At 42.1% G+C, this 21,409-nt stretch overlaps 1 protein-coding gene across 1 annotated transcript in view; it reads right to left on the reverse strand.

The window, feature by feature from the left end:
• LRP1B (LDL receptor related protein 1B) overlaps positions 1-21,409 on the reverse strand; it is a 1,375,759-nt gene that overhangs the window by 1,316,808 nt on the left and 37,542 nt on the right. The window contains exon 2 of the mRNA XM_006028602.1: positions 2,972-3,097. Within this exon, the coding sequence (XP_006028664.1) occupies positions 2,972-3,097 (126 nt within the window). The remainder of the gene's footprint in view (positions 1-2,971; positions 3,098-21,409) is intronic.

The raw sequence follows: 21,409 nt of genomic DNA on the forward strand, positions 1-21,409 counted from the left end.
AGGAGGGGACCATGGCCCCTGGGTGATGGCCTGGGGGGAGGGGGCAGCCAGGCCCTTCAGAGCCAGGTGGAAAGACTGTGGTGCTTCCCGCATTTGGTGTGTAGTTTACCTGCATGCCCGCCCAGCAGGCTGTAAATTTCTTTAGTTGTTCTGACTGGAAATTACGGCTGCTACCCCTCTTCCCACATCCATGGGAAAATTAACAGTGCAGCACACCAGAAGTGCCATGGGACAGGAGAAAGGCCCCACACCCTGCTCACATCATCCCTGGCGGGGGGGAGGGGACAAATACAAGCATTGGCCCTCAGGCACTAGAGACCCACACTACGCCACCGATACTGGCTGCAACAAACTGACAGACAAGCCAGCCAGCAGGGAACTGATAACAGTGTTTATCACCCCATCAGCAAAACAATAGCCTCTCTCCATTAGTTCAAACTCTTCTTAAACAGCTTACCAGCTGACTTGTTGATCACCTTCAGAAAGCCCTAAGTAGTCACTGTTCGGACTGCCTGTCCCAGTGAAATTGGGGACAGACACACAGACACCTCTTGGCATTAGCTAGCATACCACATGCCTAGAGTCCGTGGCGCTGAGGTCCATGTTGCGGGAGATGGTAGGGAGGGAGGTGGGGATTTCCTGCTTGAGCAGTGAGTAAAACCAGGCAGATGCTGCTGTGCCTGCAGCCTCTGCTGGAGCTCCAGCAAGGGAGCAGAGGGGAGGGGTCAGCTCTGCTGTGGAGCAGAGAGCCCTGTCCAGCCCAGAGAGCATGCCAGGGTACTCAGGGAAACTGGTTTATCTTAAACCAGGAAGGGGTCTGGGACAGACATTGCATAAGCCTGTTTGACCCAAATCAGTTAAGTCTGACACTCCATTCAACCAGGTTTATCTCAAACCGGTTTCAGCCATTTTCAAACTGGCTTATGTGCACTGAACATCTGTTCTGTTAAAGGTTTAAACCCATTTCTTATCACTTAAGCTAGCTTATGTGTAGTGTCTGTCCCTAGCTTTGGTGCACTAGGGAAAATTTCTATATCACATGTACCCTGTGGTCTCAAAAGGTGCAATAAATAGCATATTTTATATAGCTTTTATTATCCCTTACAGATGTATATTTCGGTCAGAAGAACGAGCTACGATACTATACACAGTTATAGTCTATGAAAACATATGTTAGAATACACTTAGATGGTTCATTTTAAGTTGTGATATCTATGCGAAGAATTTAGAAATGGCTCACACCATCTTCTAAATATTTTTTTCTTTAAACAAATCAGCTGTCCTGAAATACCCAATGGGCACAGGTAGAGAAGCAGGAAGGATTTTGTTTCACACTTAAAATGCAAATGAAACATCACAGGTTGATCCTTGAGTACTGTTAAGTTGTTGTGGCTCTATTCACTTCAGAAAAATAGTGCTGATTGGAGAATCTAGTCTAACAGAAGGAACAGTAACAGAAAGCTACTGGCCTAGTAATTTCCTCGTTATGCAAGTTATTAACTGGAAACAGAAATAAGTTGGGATTGATATATGTTTATATACAGTAGGACAGAACTGGCATGAGCCATAGGTACGCTCATGAAATTAAACTCAGCATACTACTTGAGAATGCCAAATGATACTTGGCAGTATGCCTCTGCTTGGTTGCGATTTGGGAATAACATATTGAGAAGTTGCCCCCCGCAGGGGAATGAAATGGAAAGAGGCAATGCTGCTATCTGATGTTTGTCACTAGAGCCAATTAGTTATTGACAGGCCATAATGCTGTTTCACTGGACAATTCTGAATTACTGTGTGCATAATTTTGTTGTTCATGGTCATTTTCTCAGTAATAGAAATATGTTTAGATACAGACAGAGAACCTATTGTATCTTCAAATGAAAAAAAAAATGTCTATTGGAAAAGGAACACATTGTTCTACAAACACTATAACAAGGACTTCAAAATATTTAAGAGATATATGGATTTCTTTTTCCCATGGAAATCCTGAAGCATTTCAGAAACCATTTCTCAGTGAGGTCTTATATCCCTCCCCACCCCCAACACCCCTACACACAACCACCCACCCACGAAGTATTATACCTGTTCTACAGATTAACAAATTGTGAAATAGGAAGGTTAAACAACTTGTTCAATGTCGCAAAGCCAGTCAGAATTAGCCCCCAGATGTCTTGATTCCCTGTCCTTGTCTTAAGAACTAGAATTATACCCTTGAATTTTCTCAGACAGATGAAACTTTCTGCACTTTTGATAGATCAAATTTCTTGCCTTTTATACTGCACTAAAAGGAATCGTGTATTTTGTCAGTATCTTCTCTTACATGGACTGATTATCATGGGGACATAGACTAGGAAGTTCCTTCATTTTCCACCTAATATGGGAAACAAGGGAACATTAAGATTTAATATCACCTCATCAATAGTCTGGATTGCTGAGGTGAAGCCTGTAAGGGTTCTGCTCTGGTCTCCATAGCTCTTAGCCACATAGAAAACAAGATTTTTTATTATGATTAAACATGTTTTATTAAAGCTTTCTCTGAATTTTCTCTCTCATGCTGCTGGGTTCCCCCCCGCCCTGCTTATTACACATTTTCATGTTCTACTGTCCCATCTTCTTTTCTCTCTTGGGTTCTCAGAGATCCTCTGAAAATGATATTCTGTTGTGCTATTTGATTTTTCCTTCTTAAAGAAAAAATAATAATGTCTTCCACTTGGTCTGCCTTTGCCCCTGCCTTCTATAGCTAATCTACTAGGTCAGTAGGAGCACATGGAACATATGCTTGGATGATCATGTTCATTATAAAATGACTTCCAGGGCTTGTGTCTCACACCTACACAGTGAATATAACCTATTCGCTTTGCCGTGAAGATTCACTTGGAATTCTTTTAAAACCAGAATACAACCTGGTAGCTACACTATACAAACTATAAATGTTATATTCCAAGGAAAGTACAAGGAGATGTTTACTTACAGGTATCTAAAGATTCATCTGAATCATCTGGACAATCAGGTTCTCCATCACATAGCCAATTTTGAGAGACACAGGTTGCATAATCATGGCAAAGAAATTCTCCTACGTCACACAATTGTTGTTCTTCTGAAAATGAGAATGTTTTCAAATGGAATGATTAACACATGAATGAAAATAAAAAGACAAAAAATGCCATGATTGTGAAACAGGGAATTAAAGCAAATACAAAAATAACATTAAGTCCTTAATGGTTAGATGGCAATACTCTTACTTGTGCTGAGCAGTAACTCTTTATGAGTAGTCCCATTAAATTCTCCAATGAAAATTTTCAGAGATTACAGTGCATCCACATATGAGCAAAGTGGAGGTCACAAGGTTGCCTCTGTGCAGGCCAAGTCCCAATGTTCTGCCTCCTGCCACCCTGACCCACCAGAGGTGAGTCACCTGTACTGGCTCATGCTTGGGAGGGTGTGGGAGTAAGCTGGAGTCTGGGTGGCAGGGAGTTTGTCTCTGGTCTTTGAGATGTGGTGTGCAGGAGTCAGAGTGCAGGACTTTGTGGGACTGTGCCCAAGCATGGGGGCATGGAGGTCCCAGAATAGGTGCATAGGAGCCAGGGTCAGTCTCTGTTGAACTGTGCTTAAGCACAGGGTTCTCTTGGGCTCAGTGTCTGGTATGCGTGTACATCATGGGGTTCAGGGGCACAGCCCAGGGATATCTGGGATGCCAGAGGACAGCCATCTAACTTGCATCAATAGGAGATCTAATACAGAAGGGCAATTCACCAGTCTAACCTAAATTGATTAGATTTGAATGCATATTGAACCAGGTCTATCTTAGATTGGCTTCTGCCATTTTAGATTGGTCTACATGCACCAAACTTTGGTATGGTTATGGGTTTAGACAGATTTCTGATCACTTAGAGGGATTTCTATGTAATGTCTCTACATTGCCCTAGCATGCTTGCTAAAGCAGTCTGAAGACTCTAAAGAAAATTCTTATTGTTGCACAGTTTTAGGGACAGTTCTTTTCAATAACCTCTTTTTTTTTTTTTTTTTTTTAAACTAGATATAGTATTTTCAAGGTCAGCCACCAAAACTATTGATGGTCACACATTCAAGTAAGTGAGTTTCCAGCTATTACACAAACAGATATTTTACATTATTTAAAGGTTATCTACTATAATATTACTGTGACTCCATAAACTTTTCTCAGCATATAGTGCTGAGCTGTTTAAACTAATTTGTGTAACTATATCCATCATTTGTTTAAAAAGAAAAAAAAATAGCCTTGAGGTATTCAAAACAAATAGCACTGGAAACAAAAGACCAAAAGAGTTTTGGCCAGCTTTATTATTTACCAAGTATATTCTTTAAATAAGAAGGGTTTGCATTTCAAAATCCATTAGTATCAAGAGACAGTAAAAACGTCTGTTACTTTCAACAGTATTGATGTTACTAAAAACACAAACAAAACTAAAAAATCTTCTTATGCTAAGGTTTGACTTCCCATACATTGCCCTAGAACAGGTGGGTAAAAATATGGCCCATGGGTGGGATCTGGTACACAAATGGACTTTGTCCATCCTGTGGCAGGTCCCTCAGTCCTGCCTGACCCAGGCACCATCCAGTCTGTGGCATATCCCACCTCCCCTGGGCACACGTTGGGGCTGGGGCAGCTCTGCAGCTGGACTGCCTTTCTAGTTGCTCCTTCCGGCTGCCACCACTGCTGCCCAAGCCCCGTGATAGTGGTTGGGACCTGTGTGCACAGCCCCAACCCTAGCCTGCCCTGCCCCTGCTCTGGACTCAGCCTGTTGGAGTAAGCCAGCCAGAACCCGCATGTACAGCCCCAATCCAGCCTGCCCTGGGCCTGCTCCAGACTCACTGGCCCACACTGAATAGTGGCAGCATGAGCAGTGATGGCCAGGCAGAAGCTCCTGCTCAGCATGGAGGAAAACAACCCCTCCCCTTTGCCACTGCTGGGCCCTTCTTGCTGCAGCCACCTGGAACCCACACCCAGGCTGCCGTGTGGCTGGTCTGCACTGTCACCACTGCCCTGCTGGGTGGACTGGAGGCAGTGGTGACAGCAGCAGAGCAACCCAGGTGCAGGCTTCAGCCAGCTGCAGCAAGAAGGGCCCAACATTGGCAAAGGGGAGGAGCCACCTTTCCCCTGTGCTGAACCACTGTAGTCGCTACTCAGAATGGGCAAGTGGGCTGGACCAGGTGCAGGGAAGGCTGGGGTTGGGGCTGTGAGCATCAGTTCCAGCTGATCCACTCTGGCTGGGGCAAGTCTGGGGTGGGGTAGGGTCAGGGCCGGGGCTGTGTGCCACTAGAGGTGAGGAGCCACAGGGCGCATGGACTCTGGCCTGTTGGGGGGTGGGAAGGGTGCTGACTGGTCTGCAGCAGCTCCTCAGAACTGTCTATGTGGCCCACAGGCCCAAATTATTTCCTGCCTCTGCCCTAGAAGTATAGCACTCAAATATTACTAAATCTGTAGTACTTACAGACAAATATAAAAACAAAAATTAAATGAACACAGAAAAGTTGCTTACTTGTCTATTTAATACACTAAGCTATATAGTGAATTTCACTTGTTATTTCTGTGCAAGTATTCTGATAACATATTGTACATACTGAGCGCATGTACATGAGATACTTACTGCTCAGTAAAGTTGGTCTACTGCGCAGTAAAGCATCACCTTCTACACGTGGTAATTGGTCAACTCCATGTTTAATTTGCTACCTGCAAAACAGGTACCAAATTAAGTGGAGCAGTTACTGAAAAAGGAAGTCACAGGTAGATGGCCAACCGGGAGCAAATGTGTTGGTCATCCAGGCAGCAGGGGGCAGGAGATTGCTCCCTGCCCCTGGGAGCTGCCTGCTGCTGGGGCAGGCTCTGATGGTGGAGCCTGGACCAAAACAATGTCCCCCTGTCTCAGCAGCAGGGAACTCTCAGCCCTGGCTCCATGACCAGAGTGGAGGCTGGGAGATTGCTTCTTGCCCCCAGGCCTTGCCTCCTGCATGGGCAGGCTCCAATGGTGGAGCAAGGGCTGAGAATGTCCCACTGCCCCAGTAGCAGGGAGCTCCCAGCACCTGCTCCCCGCCCCCACGGGACACTCTGATGATGGAGCTATCTCCAAGCCCCTGCCAGGAGAGAGCTGTCTCCTAGCCCCATGCTCTTTGCCAGCCTCTGGGCTAGCACCCAGGGGAGCCTGGAGCTCCACCTGGAGGCTGCAGGTGTGGGGAGCAGGGTGGAGGCAAATCTTCTCCCAAATGCCTGCATGTCTAAATTACTGTGGAATGAACCCATCCAGCAGCATGTGAATGTGTAGATGCACCCACTGTTTATGATATATTAGGCACTAGGGATAGGTACAGGCATTACATTTAGCTTGACCTATCCAGGGTTAAATCAATCTAAATGCTTAATCATGCAGGCATTTGGAGGGTTTAAATCATCCAAATAAAAAAAGTGCACCTAAATTAGTTCATCAGAATAGGTGCACTAACTTAGAGATAAGGTTTACCTGGTCTAGCAAAGGATTAGTTCAATCTCATGAATTCCTGCATGTATTTGCACTGCTGCCCTGGGCCTAGGAAAGCCCAGCCACTTGCCCCAGCCCCAGCGCTGTGCTATTCTCATCCCCCAACTCTAATTGAGCTATTTTTAGTCCCTGACCCCCTCAAACAACTGGGTGTCGTCATCCTCCCCCCCCCCAACACCTTCCAACACCCACCTCCCTCCCTTGATTCCACCATGGACCTGCTAGCCTCCTGGCAAACCTACTAACCCCTGTTCATCCCACTTACCTCTCCCCCCACTCCAGTTATTTACATCAGTTTCCTACATAGCTTCTGGGAGCACAGAACTGGTGCATGTTCCTCTCCTAGTCTACATTTATAAATCACATGAAACTAGACTGGATATAACAAAAAGATATACACGTTCTAGGACTGTTCAGCAAGTTTTTAATGGGAATCAGACAGTAGTGTATTAAAGTTTATCCAAGTACAATAGTGCATGAATGGATGGTAATAATCATATAATTTAAAATGTACAAGCCGTTTCTTAAATATCTTCAGAACAGACAAGAGGGAGCAACAATTGTCAAAGGATGCAACAACTGAAGACTCATTCTGGAGACATTTATGCAGACAAGCAAATTTACCCACACAAACAAACAGTCTCAAAGGGACTCAAAATTATTCATGTGTAAATGGAAAAAAGCCTCAGAGTTTTTTTCCCCTCTTTCTAAATCCTGACTGGCAATAGTTTGGGTGGAGAGAGAAATCAACACTTACTGTCATACACTGATTGGAATGTAATCTTCTGAGCTTAATTATATACTGTAACAAGCAATGACACCATGGTTAAGGCTGAAGGAAATGAATTAACAGTTGCAGCACAGTTACTTAAGTCTGGAATCACTATGACTTAAAACCAGAGAAAGGGACAGAATAATCAATAGGAGGCTTGTAGGATTAGGCCTTAGGTGTGATTTTTGGCCTGCAATGAAGCCACGTTAGAACCTTCTCAACAGTACAGATAGTAACTGGAACTTTCACAGGAGACAAGTTAACAATAAATAAGTAGGAAATTGGCTTTAAAAGGAAGAGCCCAATTCCTGTGTAGTCCTTAAACTTTACACTTCTCAGAAAGGTATAGTATAGCAGACAGAAGGAGACAAGCTATAAGCCCATGCTACCATTAATTTAAAGACCTTTCTCCTCTGCTACATTCTATTATGATTTAGACTTTTATCTTTAATAAAATACCTTTTCCCTCCTCTGTGTCGACTGCCAGTCAAAATGCATCAGAACAGTAGTAATGCCACCAATAATGAACAGAAGCATTGACAGAAGTCTATGAATAGCACCATAAATGCTTAAGTAAATGGCATCAGTAGCTAGGAAATATACGAAGGGAGAACTCTCTTATCACCGTTTTCATGGGTAATGAGAGTCTGACACAGTACCCATATGTTGCACGAAAAAGTTAAGCTAAGGACAGAACAGTTTTATGACTTTCTATAAACCTTGATGCTATTTTTTTAAATGGAGCTTACTGACTACTGCATTTGCAACACTCCCAAGCTGTTTTGGACTGCACATAGCAACTTATGCCTACAAACACAAAGACCCGCTCCTTTTCTAAACTGGCAAAAATGTAAAGAAACATTATACAAGAAGAGCCAGTCTACATGTTTCTCATTTTTTTCATGTAACATGTAAATAAACTCTCTCCTTAAAAAAAAAAACAAAAAACTAATTATAGTTGGCATAGGCCTCTATATTATAAATATATATTCCTTCTGTTTTTGAACAATGATGAGCCTTTTGTCTGTTTTTTTTTATTTGGTAGTACAGAAATAAAAATACAAAGGCTAGATTTGTAATTATGTACTTTCTACTGTCAGGATATTGACAAAGTGCAAAAAACCTTATATCTTTTAATTTGAAAACTATTTTGAGAAAAAATACCTTGATTAGAAAAAAAGAGCTTAATATTATGCTTATTACTTTATAGGTTTTCTTCCCTGTTGGCTTTGAAATGGTGCCTTTTCTAATTCTATTTTCTTTTTGATTACAAACATGTTTTTACTTGATTCCTACTTTTTTCAGGCATTTCTATGAAATGAATAAGACTAATTACTCATGTTTAAAGAAAAAACTATGGCCATCTTAGATATGCTTCCTTTATAATTCTAAAGAAAGAGCTTTCTTTAACTGACACCTCTTCCCATTCTCTCTTTTTTCTGTACTCTGTTATGCAGCACCACTGAGCTCCCAGTGGAGGAAAAAATTCACATAGTTTTAACATACTGATATACTTTGAGGTACAGAGCAGATGGTTGGAAATCATCTCTCCATGGGTCAATGAAAACTCTGGTTCCCTAAGGATAGTACTCCTATCCTGTGTTGCAAGTTTCACAACAAAGCCTATGCTTTAATGTTAAAAGTAAATATATATTTCTAGCACCAAAAAACATCTTTTGTTGCAGAACAGTCACATTTTAAAAAGAGGGAAACATTAAAAATGGAGGGAGACTATAACAGTTGTATAGGACCTACCTTTAATGTCTCTCAGTCAGAAACACTGTAGATCACCAAAAACTCCATATGAGATTGTATATTTACCTTCATTTAAAATTTCCAGCCGTTGTTACATTCATATATGCATTGTTAGAATGGAAAAAAAATGCTTTGAATGCAAGATTATGACCAGCGTCTGCATGCTATAGAAGAGCTGCAGTTTTAATAAGACAGTTGCCCTTTGTAGACATGCTTTAAATCCTAACTGATGCAAAAGGATAAAGGTCTTTTGTCTGTGATCACGCTGACTGTTTAAGGGCAAAGGTATTTGGGTTTCTTGTATTTGGGTGAATGCAAATTAGAAGAGAAGGCCAATAGGTCTCTTAAACAGAACTATAAAGGAGGTAAAATTTATATAATTAAGTGCTTCCCCAGAAGATATCATGAGAATGTAAATGAATCTCTGTGAATCTAATTAACACTCTGTTTTAGTAGGATCATGCATACTGTATAACTTCCAGCATCAACATGAAAGAAACTTATATTAATTATCTGTAAATTGCCATTCTAGAAAAAAAAAAAGTGTTTCTCTCTCAAGTATTAGTGATATTTCTTTTTCAGGTGGTGGCTTCCAAACTGTCATATTTTCCCACATTACTCCTTTCTTTCTTCTTCTGCAGTCCAAAATGAAATTCTACTCATCTAAAAGACCATCTGAAGACTTCAAATACCTCACTTTGTGAACAGTATTTCTATCATCTCTTCACAGACCACCAAGTTGCTTGGTGTTCCGTCTTCAAAACTCTACCAATCTCCATATGCTCGGAGCACCTGAGACCCCCCAAATCAGTTCTTCCATATGGCAGCACATTGCAAGGTAAACAACACTTCAATAGCCTGGAAAGTTCTTGATTCATTACAACCTGGAATGTGCTTGTTTAGTCTTGCTAGACAGCCTTAAAATAAAACAGAAACACGCATACAACCTGACCAAAAAGTTATTCCAAAAGACAAATCCAAATGCTTCCAAGGTCTTTGGTTCAAACAATGCAGCAAAAGAGGCAAAGTACAGAAAAAGATCATGAAGTGATTTTGGATAATCCTTGGTTGGGGGGGAGATGGTTACACTAAAAAACAAAACAAAACAAAAACTTACAAGTGAAACTTTTTGTTTCAAAGTCTTTAATAATAATTTGTTGAAAGATATTAAATTAAATTAAAAGTCGCTTCATGTTCAACATTTTCTGAGTAGTTTTCCCTTTCAAGTCTATCATGCCACCCCCTATCCAAACAAAGAGATAAAAGAGGAAATGGGGATAAAACAAGTGCGTACCAAAGCAACTTGGTCATCAGCGTTCCACCTTAAAAACTTACATCCAAACATACATATTTCCATTAACATACTTATTTCAGTTGAAAAAAATCTATTATTGATGGGGAAAAAAAGAAAGAAAACCATACACATCCTGGTCTACCAAAAGACTTCAAGTACCTCGCTTTGTGAACACTATTTGGTCTTGAAATGTGACCAGTGCCAGGACTGTATCCTGTATATAGATTCATTTTGGCAAACACAATAAGTTCCAAATAAAAACTTGGTCTTCACAGAAAGATTTCCCAAAGGGAGCAAGGCTGATAGAGCATCAAGGACCCATATAAAAGTGTTGTAAAAGGCCTGGATCTCAGACTCATGACAAAAGCAAAATTCCCAAGAAAGAGTGGGTAGTTTTATTTTATGAATAGCCTTCTTCCCCCCTACAGCATCAAAAGAGAAAGAAATACAACAGTAACCAAACCCAGTATTGAACATTTCACACTATTTAAATTTACTGAGGTTTCTACCATCTATCTTTGTATCCAGATGTGGCATTCCCACTGTTGATAAAAAGCACTTCTACCACATTTCAAGGATATTACATGCCCATAACCTAGCACTTTAAAGTTCTTAATTAGTTTTGCTTTGATTTTAATTAAGTTCTCTTAGTTACATGAGCCTAACAAACTCAGGGAACTTGTTTTCCTTTTAAAGCTTGCTTTCCATGTGGGATTTCCTTTGATCTCTCAGTCAGAAACATGGAAGAGCTTACAGATTAATTTCTACCAAATTTACTTAAAAGCTGCAGAGTGTTTTCCAATAGCAGTTTCAGATACAGGATACTATGTGCTAAAATTTAGCATTACTACTGCAGAAAATGAGGGAGGGAAATGGCACGAACACTATTCCTTGTTTTAGTAGTACAATATACCAGTTTAATAATTTAGTTCTGACAGCACAGATTTTAAGCAAAAAAATCTGTCATTCCTTTTGGAAATGGCAGATATACTTTCATGATCCAGTCAATAGGAATATACTACTATGCTAACTGCATCATCCTACCCATTAAAAAAAATGCTGTATCACCCAGCATGACAGGGCTTTACTTTTAGGCCCCAGATACTGGTCTGATAAGAAAAGGACTTATCTACCGTTTACTTTTCAGGAGAAAAGGCACTTAAATGATTATCCATCTTATATATCCCACTGCACAGATCCCAGAGACTATCTAGGGAGAAGGACCAGGGCGGGAGAAACAGTTGTAGGGCTGGTGAGGAAGGTGTTTTTGCTGGCTCAGTAGAGATTAAGTTAAATTAAAAAAACAAAAAAACAAAAAAACAAAAAAAACAAAAAAAAGGTTGATTCTACATCCAGTGGAATGAAAGTAGGTGTTATCAGTACATTAGACATCATGACTGGTGTGCCAGGTTAGTCTGTGAGAAAGCCTTTATATAGATACAGTGGGTCATACTTGAATGGCCATGTTTGGGGGAAAAAATGCCTTTTTAAATACGGAGCCCTCCTCCCCCTTTTTCTTTGATAGGATCTTGAAGACTGTCTGACTCCAAGTTCACTTGTTCGGATTTTACCACAGAACATGGTTACCTGATCCCTAATTTGACACATCCACTGGTCTGAGAAATCATTTAGCAAATGTCTGGCTACAAACAAAAGATCAAGATATTCCTAAGGCAATTTTATCTCATTAGTTGAGGGCCACGCAATAATAGATCTTAGTAACTATAAAGTGACATGATAGTGATGTCCTTTAATGACAAAAAGTACCACAGAATTGTAAGATAGCCTCTTATTACATAACAAACACATACAAATAATATGAAGGCATTACATGTAATCATATTATTTACAAATTTACTCCCAGCAGGCCTTTATGTACATGAAATTGACAACATTTCAACAAATCAAGTACAAGATGGAAGGAATTTTGCAGCCTGATCTTATACTGCCTTGCAAAACAGGAATATTTTTTACAGTATGATGCTATCCCTAATAGTATCTTATCTGAAATAAAAAGGAAAAAGGGAGCAGTGGGGGCAGCCCAAGGCAAGTTATTTGGGATGAGGGCAACAACATGTCCTCAGGGGAAAGTCAGGAGACTTAAAATAGTGCTGTCAGGGTCAGGAGAGTAAGAATAAGACAGACCAAGGCTGGAGTTCGTGGCTGGGCTGCAAAGGCATGCAGGTATGTACTAGATCAGGTTAACCCCTAGGAAACTGGAAACCCCCTTTTCAATCCAAGTTAGCTCACCTCCCTAGATTGGGCGTGCTATTTTTGTTTGATTTAAACTCTGCCAATTGGGTACCCTGGCTAAGTATAATTGTGGCAGGGGCACTGTTGGTGCCCGCCACTTTAAGGGCTGAGCCAAGCTGCCAGCAGGTGCTTGATTGCGGCAGCCATTTTAGATCCCTGGCTGCCTACGTAAACAGAGCAAACATCGCCTGGCTGCAAGGCTGTATATAACATCCTGGAGATATGGGCAGAAGCTTAAGGGGATGGCTTGGAGGCTCCTGGTCCTCGGCATGACCTAAAACTACACCCTTCCAGAAGTGCATGGCCTGGTGGGACTCTCAGTGGTGCGGGAGCCCCCAGGAAATGCCAGGCCAGTTACCACCCTGGCAAAAGGTGAATGGGGGTGCCTTAACCCCAGCCCTCACCTCTGTGGGGGCTATTTGTACCATGGGAGCAGGGAAGGCCAAGTAAGGCTCAGGAACCACCTGAGTTTCCTGGGGTGAGAGACCCCGCGGGGCCTGGCATGCTTCAAGAAGCACCCGAGCCAGGAATGGGGGACCTGGATCCCTGACTGCAGACAGGAGGCGTAGATCCAACTGAGGGACTCAATAGATCAATGCTGGGGCCAGGACCAGAAGGGTCAAAAGGGCCAGGGGCCCACTGTAAGGGACACCCATACTGAGCAAAAAAGCTCTGGATCCTGACTGGCCTAGTTTCATAATTTCATAGTTGGCAGGGTCAGAAAAGACCTGAGCAGATCATCAAGTCTGACCCCCTGCCATGGCAGGAAAGAGTACTGGGGTCAAACAACCCTGGCAAGGTATTCATTCAGGCTCCTTTTAAAGATCCCTATGGTAGGAGCCTCCACCACTTCTCTTGGAAGTTGGTTCCAGATCCTAGCCACTCTGACAATGAAGTAGCGCCTCCTGATGTCTAGTCTGAATCTACCCTCTGCCAGCTTGTGACCGTTATTTCTTGTCACTCCTGGTAGTGCTTGAAGGAACAGGGACTTCCCCAATGCCTGCTGGTCCTCTCTGACTAGTTTGTAAATGGCCACTAGATCCCCCCTCAGCCTACTCTTCTGGAGGCTGAACAGGTTCAGGTCCCTTAGCCTCTCATCGTAGGGCCTGCCGTGCTGACCCCTGATCATGCAGGTGGCCCTCCTCTGGACCCTCTCCATGTTGTCCAGATCCCTCCTGAAGTGTGGCGCCCAGAACTGGATGTAGTACTCCAACTGTGGCCTGACCAGTGTTGCATAGAGGGGGAGGATCACCTCCTTGGACCTGCTTGAGATGCATCTATGGATGCATGACAAGGTACAGTTGACCATCCTGACCGCATCCCCACACTATCAGCCAATGTTCATTTCGGCATCAATAATGACCCCAAGATCCTTTTCTGCCTCTGCACTGACAAGAAGGGAGTTCCCCAGCCTATAGGTATGCTGCTGGTTCTTCCTCCCCAGGTGCAGTCCCTTGCACTTGTTAGTTTTAAAACCCATCCTGTTCTCATCTGCCCTCCCCTGTAACCTGTCCAGGTCTGTTTGCAGCCTATTCCTCCCTTCTAGTGTGCCCACATCCCCCCACATCTTAGTGTCATCTGTGTATTTGAACAGTGTGCTTTTTACCCCCTCGTCCAAGTTGCTGATGAAGATGTTGAACAGTGTGGGCCCAAGGAGCGGGCCCTGCAGAACCTCACATCTCTCCAGGTCGAATAAGACCAATCCACCACCACTCTCTGGGTGCGGACCTCCAGCCAATTTGTGACCCATCTGACTGTGTAGGTATCAATGCCACAGTCTCCTAGTTTTTTTAATGAGAATGGGGTGAGAGAATGTCAAAGGCCTTCCTAAAGTCCAGAAAGACTATGTCCATCACGACACCTGCATCCAAGGATTTTGTGACCTGGTCATAGAAGGCCACCAGGTTGGTTTGACAGGACCTTCCTCGAATGAACCCATGTTGGTTACCCCTAATCTTAATCTCCCCTGCTGGCCCCTCACGGACATGCGTCAGGATAATTCTCTCAAAAAGCTTACCCAGGACCAAGGTAAGACTAACTGGTCTATAGTTTCCTGGATCCTCCTCACTCCTTTTTTTGAAAGTGGGAACCACATTGGCCCTTTTTCAGTCCTCTGGCACAATGCCAGAGCACCATGAGTGCTCGTAAAGCCATGCCAGAGCCTGAGTCAGGGCCAGGGCTTATATGGAAGCCAAGGGTCCCATGGAGGAGGCCACAGCTAATGGGCAAAGGGGATTGTTGAGTCGACTGCCTGAGATGCCACCTGCAAGGCTTGGGCTGTGGTGTAGGGATGGAATGGAGCCATGGATAGCCCCCCTCCCCCCCTAAAATTGAGGTGTATAATGGGCAGCCTCCCACCTAATTAACAACTCAGTTATGTTCCATCAAGGCATGGTTGGTGAGACAGGTGGGCAGCGTGCCCAGAGGCAGGTGGGGAAACTAGCCCTGTGGCTAGTCAGGGACCCCCACTTTGCCACAATAATGTAATGCTTATATGTACCCTAAGTGACTGTGTGCCTTGACATAAGCCAGAGATGAGCATTTGCATGTGCATAACAGTGGCTCACAGCTTTTAACTGCTGTCGAATGTAGTGTAGATGAACTGTGTATACATACACTTCTTTGCCCTGCAAATAGATAGGGTTAAACAGGATTAAACAGAAACTAGGGTTAAACAGGTAAACAAAAAACAAAAACAAAAAACCCCCCAAAAACAAAAACAAAACAAAAAAAACTATGATTCAAAATATGTCCCCCCCCCACACCCAATTTTTAACTGTTAAATCAGTGAGAACTGCTGCATATTCTTGATGGATTCTTACTTTATTTTCAGGCAAATATATGAAATTACTTAAATGAATTTAACAGTGAATGAATACGTGTTCTGGTGGTTGAAGGCTAAATATATACACATTAGACTATGGTTAGTTACAATATCATTAATAAGTGTTCCTTCCAAACAGATGTTATACCTTTGTGAACTTCTACATGTCAAGGTTTTAAATAACTATAAAAATAAAGCTAGATGATAACAGAAGTTCATGCATTTTTTTTTTTTATAAAACTTCATTATTTTTTTCCAGCAGTTTATACCACCATGTAAAATATTATGATGCTATTTCCTTTACTTTTTTTTTTTTTTCCCCAGACAGATTTTCAGAGCATTGAAGTTTTTTCTAAGCAGGCAAATTCTAATACATTAAAACACTAATGACATGTAGAAACAGAAGGAATATTTTAAGGGATACAAGACATATGATCCACTTGTTGATAAATTTGAGTAAAAATAACTACACTAGACCCTTATTTAGAATGCTGCATTAATGGAGGAATAGATTACATATTTTTTAAATTGTTGTGACACTATCAATGTACAAGTATAACATTAATTGCAATAAAGTGATGAGTAATAGTGAGGTATTTTGCCAAATTTTGAATATTTCATTTTGACTTAAAGTATTAGTTAGATAGGTTGCATGGGTAGAGAATAACCAAACACCATTACAGAAGTTGTAGTGATTAGACTTTCGTTTTAAGCAAGCCTCAAACCAGTCAAATCCCAGATTTCTCTCTTACAGAAAATGATCAACACTTTCAGTAATTTACCCTCTCTTTCCAGCAAAGTTCCCACAATGTCTTATACTCTATTGATTCTTTGAAGGAAATTGGAATTAGGGTGCAACAAAAGTCAATTACAGTGGTTAGCAGCTGAATGAAACATCATGTAATAGCTATCCAGTTTTGAGCTGTTCTTTACTATTATGGTAGCTCAGATTTAGGCAGGATACAAATGAAAATAAGATTACACTTTTATCACCACTTCCTATAGTAGGACAGTAGTTGTCTTCCTTAAGAAAGGAACACAAGATCATGAGGTTGTGAATATTAACTGGGATTAGTGGAAAACCTGAGACTACAGCTTGGCTTGAGGCTTTAAGGTATTGTATGGTTGAGAGGATATCTCCTCTAAGATGCAGCTAAGATCAATAGACCTCCCACATGAATAACTGTCACATGAGCTATAAACCCTGACAAATCTACTTATATATGCCATTCATTTGAGGACTCCAATCACTTAAATTGATTAGTGAAGATATTTTCCCACTAGCCCTATAAGATATCCAAGTTATTGCACCCATTTCAAACATGAGTAGGACACACAGAAACATTAAGCAACTTATCCAAGGTCGCAGAGTAATTAATTCCTCAATTAACTGCAATTATTTTTGAAGCCAGTACAATTAATTCATGAACACCAACATATCTAATCAGGTGCAAAAAATGATAGTGTATAGTTCTGATGGAATTCACAGAAAAACTTGGAGAACTTGAATAGTGGCTGAAGACTTGACTAATAAATCAATAATAGCTATATATTTGTCATGTTTCCCTGCCCTCTTTTTTTTTTTTTTTTTTTTTTTAGTATAGAACTATAGAAAAAGGACATATTCCTACCCAACTCTACCATATTTTCACGGTCATGAGTGACAAACCTGCAGTCAATAATTCCTCTCAGAATTATTCTACTTAACTATAGAAAAAGGACATATTCCTACCCAACTCTACCATATTTTCACGGTCATGAGTGACAAACCTGCAGTCAATAATTCCTCTCAGAATTATTCTACTTAAAAATGAAGTGAAATAACAATGAACAGGTTTTGATAGCAGATGGAAGCACTGATTATATATCATTCAATTTTCATGACTGGAGAAACCTTAAATGATTTTTTTCTGTGCAATAGAAAAGAATATTTATAGAATCATCTGAAGCATAAGCAACCATATGTGTTTGATTATTTTAATGTAAAACAAATGCTTATTAATCTAAAGATAAATTAAAAGGGGGGGAATGGGGTGAGTCAGTGTAGTATATTTTTAATAATCAAGTTGAGTATTCAAAAGAAGTTATATTTAAATTGTCAGTGTGACAAAATCATCAGCAAAGTTAACTGCACTCCATCATGCATCAACAGATGCATGCCAAATAGAACCGAGGAGGTGATACTTCCCTTCTATGCGGCATTGGTCAAACTGCAGTTGGACTACTGCATCCAGTTTTGGGTGCCGTACTTCAAGAAGGATGTTGATAGACTCAAGAAGGTCCAAAGGACGGCCACTCATATGGTTAGGGGATTACAGGACAAGCTCTATGAGGAGAGACTGAGGGACCTGGATCTCTTTAGCCTCCACAAGAAAAGGCTGAGAGGTGATCTTGTGGCTGCCTACAAATTCATTAAGGGGACACAACAAGGGATCGGAGATGCTCTGTTCACCAGGGTGCCTCTTGGGGTAACAAGGAGCAATAGCCACAAACTGACAGAGAACAGATTTAGGCTAGATATCAGGAAAAACTTCACAGTAAGGGTGGCCAAAATTTGAAATGGACTTCCAAGGGAGGTGGTGCTCTCCCCTATCTTGGGGGGGGGAAGGCTAGATAGGAATCTGGTTGGGGTCATCTGACCCCAGCACTCCTTCCTGCTTAGGCAGGGGATCAGACTCAATAATCTGTTGAGGTCCCTTTCAACCCTAGCATCTATGCATCTATGAACCAATCCTTTCTTATGAATATACTCTCATATGCATAGGTACAAGAGATTAAACAAACTTAGAGACAACGTTCCATTTAGTTCAAACTTGATGTTGAATAACATGGCTGTTAAATTTTTGTTAACATTATTTAATTTTAAGTTGAGATAAAATAAAAATAGAAATAGAAATTTTGGAGAACAAAAAAAATCTCTTACCTAAGTCATGTTCAATATTGGCCCTGAACCTACGGTACCCAACCTCTATAACATCTAATTAAAATAGTGCATGCTATGTTAAGTAGGTAAAACAAACTGTTCAAATTTAAATCACAAAAATTAAGAAGTCAATGGGGCTCCATCTTGGTGTTTGGGTCCACTGCACCCATCTGGCTTCATGTAGGTGCTCTCTAGCCACCTTGGAGCACGCACCTGGTGCCAGCTACAGGGTGTGTTCCTGAGGCTTAGGCTTTGGGTCATGTTCACCCTGAGAGAGGCCCTGATACTCACCTGCCATGACTTGATCTTCCTCTTCAGTGGTGGGCCTCCTTCTCACAGCTCCTCGTGGATCAGGTGCTGCCCTTAGTAGGCATTCTTAAGGCTCCACCTCCCCTACACCCCAGCCATGCACCAGACCTTAGGACGGCCAGATGATGGATTGCTCACCCATCCCCTGATGTTGTCACCTGCCCTCTCTTCTCCCTGCCTGTTCCCTGGCATCCCTCCACACAGGATAACCATGGGATGTCGGACCATCCTTGTCAATGAGTTGGTTCTTCTTTCAAAGCATAGCAGTCCGCTGCAGTGCCTCAGCTCCCCTTGACCTGAAAGATTTCTCACAGTCCCTCTCCCTGATTTGCAGCTCTGTGAAACTCAAAACAAATTAAGAAGAAAAAAAAAAAGGAATAGTTGGGGAATGGGGCCTCAGCCTTCCCCACTCACAGGTCTGGTGTCTGTGGCTCTAGGTCCCTTGATGCCATCCTCCTTGGCCTGGCTGCCCTGCTGAGCTGGGGTGATGCTTCTTTTAATGCATCCTGGCCCCTTCTAGTGGGTCTCTGTCCAGATCCCTACCAAGCAGCTGACACAGCCTGCGTGCAGTCCGGGGAGAAGCACTGCCTTCTGGCTCCGACATTGCTGCCTTCCCCTCCATTTCTCTGCCGTCATCTTTTAAATCAGCTGGGTGGTGATTTTTGATGGTGGTCTTCTGCTGGCACTGCTCCCAGCTAGCAACAAAAGTGGCTGACTAACCACGCAGGCGGTTCATCTCAGTGCGACTCACCTGACTCCACTTTTCCTGAAAATGATAAGCATGCCTTGCTTTCAGGGCTTTTCTCTTTCTTCTTTGGGTGGGTCACTCCCGCCTCGGGTCCCCATGTGGGAGGGTGCTCTGGGGCCTCCACTTGTGTCCCCCTGGGACGCCCATCTATTCAGATTGTATTTCAATATAAAAGTCTTGGGGTCAATACTTCAATTTTTGTGGGGGAGGGATTCCAGTGTTAAGCTCATAGTTAACTGAACAAGTCTTGGTCACTTTTACTTACTGGTTCTTATTTTCTTTGTAAGATTTCAGTGTTTGCTTTCTTAAATGCCATTAGCAAGAAAGGAATCATTGAACACTTATTACAAACCTAAATGAGCATTTGATTGCTTGACAGCATTATGAGAAGGCATTTAAAATGTCACATTCTAGAAGTTCTGGATCATATTATCAAAAACCAGGTCCTGAAGTGATAACCTATGGTGTAATTTCTCTCTCATATATCAATTAGTTTCTATAATACTTTCATGCTTGACACTAATAACTAACAAAATATATTTAAGCTGCTGCCCTCAATATGTCTTGTGTGTGAATATCTCAATGGCAATGCATGCTGCATTATGTATGGTAGAAAATCTTATAACCCTCAACAGTAAAAATTATTAACACAATTTTAAAAGCCATTTGCTAAAGACACCTCTATATTCCTTGTATAACTTTATTAATGTTACAGATGTTAATACATATTCAATTTACAACCTAGCCATAGGAGATCTTGCCATTTTATGCACTTACACAACTTTTCATCCATAAAAGATGCAAACCTGCAAATAAAGGCTAAATTATAACATTGCTGCTAGAAGACCGACTTTATCAGCCCACACAAGGTTCAGGGAGAGTAAAACATCTTATGTCTTTGTAGGAACTATATGAAACTTAGATAAGGGCAGATATGCCTTCCTAGTCTCTGCTAGGAGTAAAGAGATGGGAAAGGCAGCAAAAAAAGCAATGCAGCACACATGGTGGCAGCATGCACCACTGGAAACCAGATTGCTGCCAGATTGCTGCTGGAGCCCCAGGAGACCCCCCCCCAGGACCTCAGGTAAGGCTGCTCGGGTCAGCCCAAGTGCTGGCCCCAGTCTCCCCTACCACACCCAGGGCAACCTGCTGCATGCCAGAGTGCACGTGCAGTAGTGTTCCCCAAGGACAAGTAACAACATCACATATTGTGCTGTTCCTGTTTGTCCCTGGGAAAATACATGTGCCTGCACATCTGGATCTAGCTACTATGGGCAGTGTCTGAGCCACAGTTTAGCCCACAGGTATGTGAAGCAAGTCAAATATATGAAACTGAATTTAGCAGATTATACATGTAGCAATCCTCATACTTTCCCCAAATAATATATTTTTTGATTAATAATTAAATAGGTTATTCTTATGGGGTGAATATCACATGGAAAGGTAAGCTCTATTTATAAAACTTGTAAAGTATGCCCTTATTCTTAAAAGTTTCATTTTAATGGGAGAAATGCATCTGTTCTTCATGGAATTTACACAATATTTTCCCAGCTGAAGTATGGGACACGGCACTTCAGTCCTTATTTAAGGCCTAGTTACATGTTGCCTTTAGCATGGTCTACAGGTACCTAAGACAAGCATCCACTCATTAAAGATGGAAAATTAATTTCAAGTGTGCTTTGAGAATCTCAAAGACACACCACTTTGGGCTTGGAGTACCCCTGGATCATGCTACCCAGTTCGTGTTGTGGTAATGCCATTTGATTTCCATGGAAGTAAAATGAACAATTTGGGTCCTCCAGCATCCTAGGATGCACCACTCCCAGCCCCCCACACCTTCTCCATGACTATCTACTCACTCTCCTGAACTCCACTGCTGAGGGATAGGACTACTGAGGAGCAGGTGGGGCCCCATCAGTGTCAGGGCTGATACAGGCAGGCCCCCTGAACAGCAAAACAGACCGAAGCCTAACAAGCAGAAGGCAGTGCAGACACCATAGGCAACTGGTGCTATTGCTT

Source organism: Alligator sinensis, unplaced genomic scaffold (genome assembly GCF_000455745.1).
Source record: "Alligator sinensis unplaced genomic scaffold, ASM45574v1 scaffold533_1, whole genome shotgun sequence".
Taxonomy (NCBI): domain Eukaryota; kingdom Metazoa; phylum Chordata; order Crocodylia; family Alligatoridae; genus Alligator; species Alligator sinensis.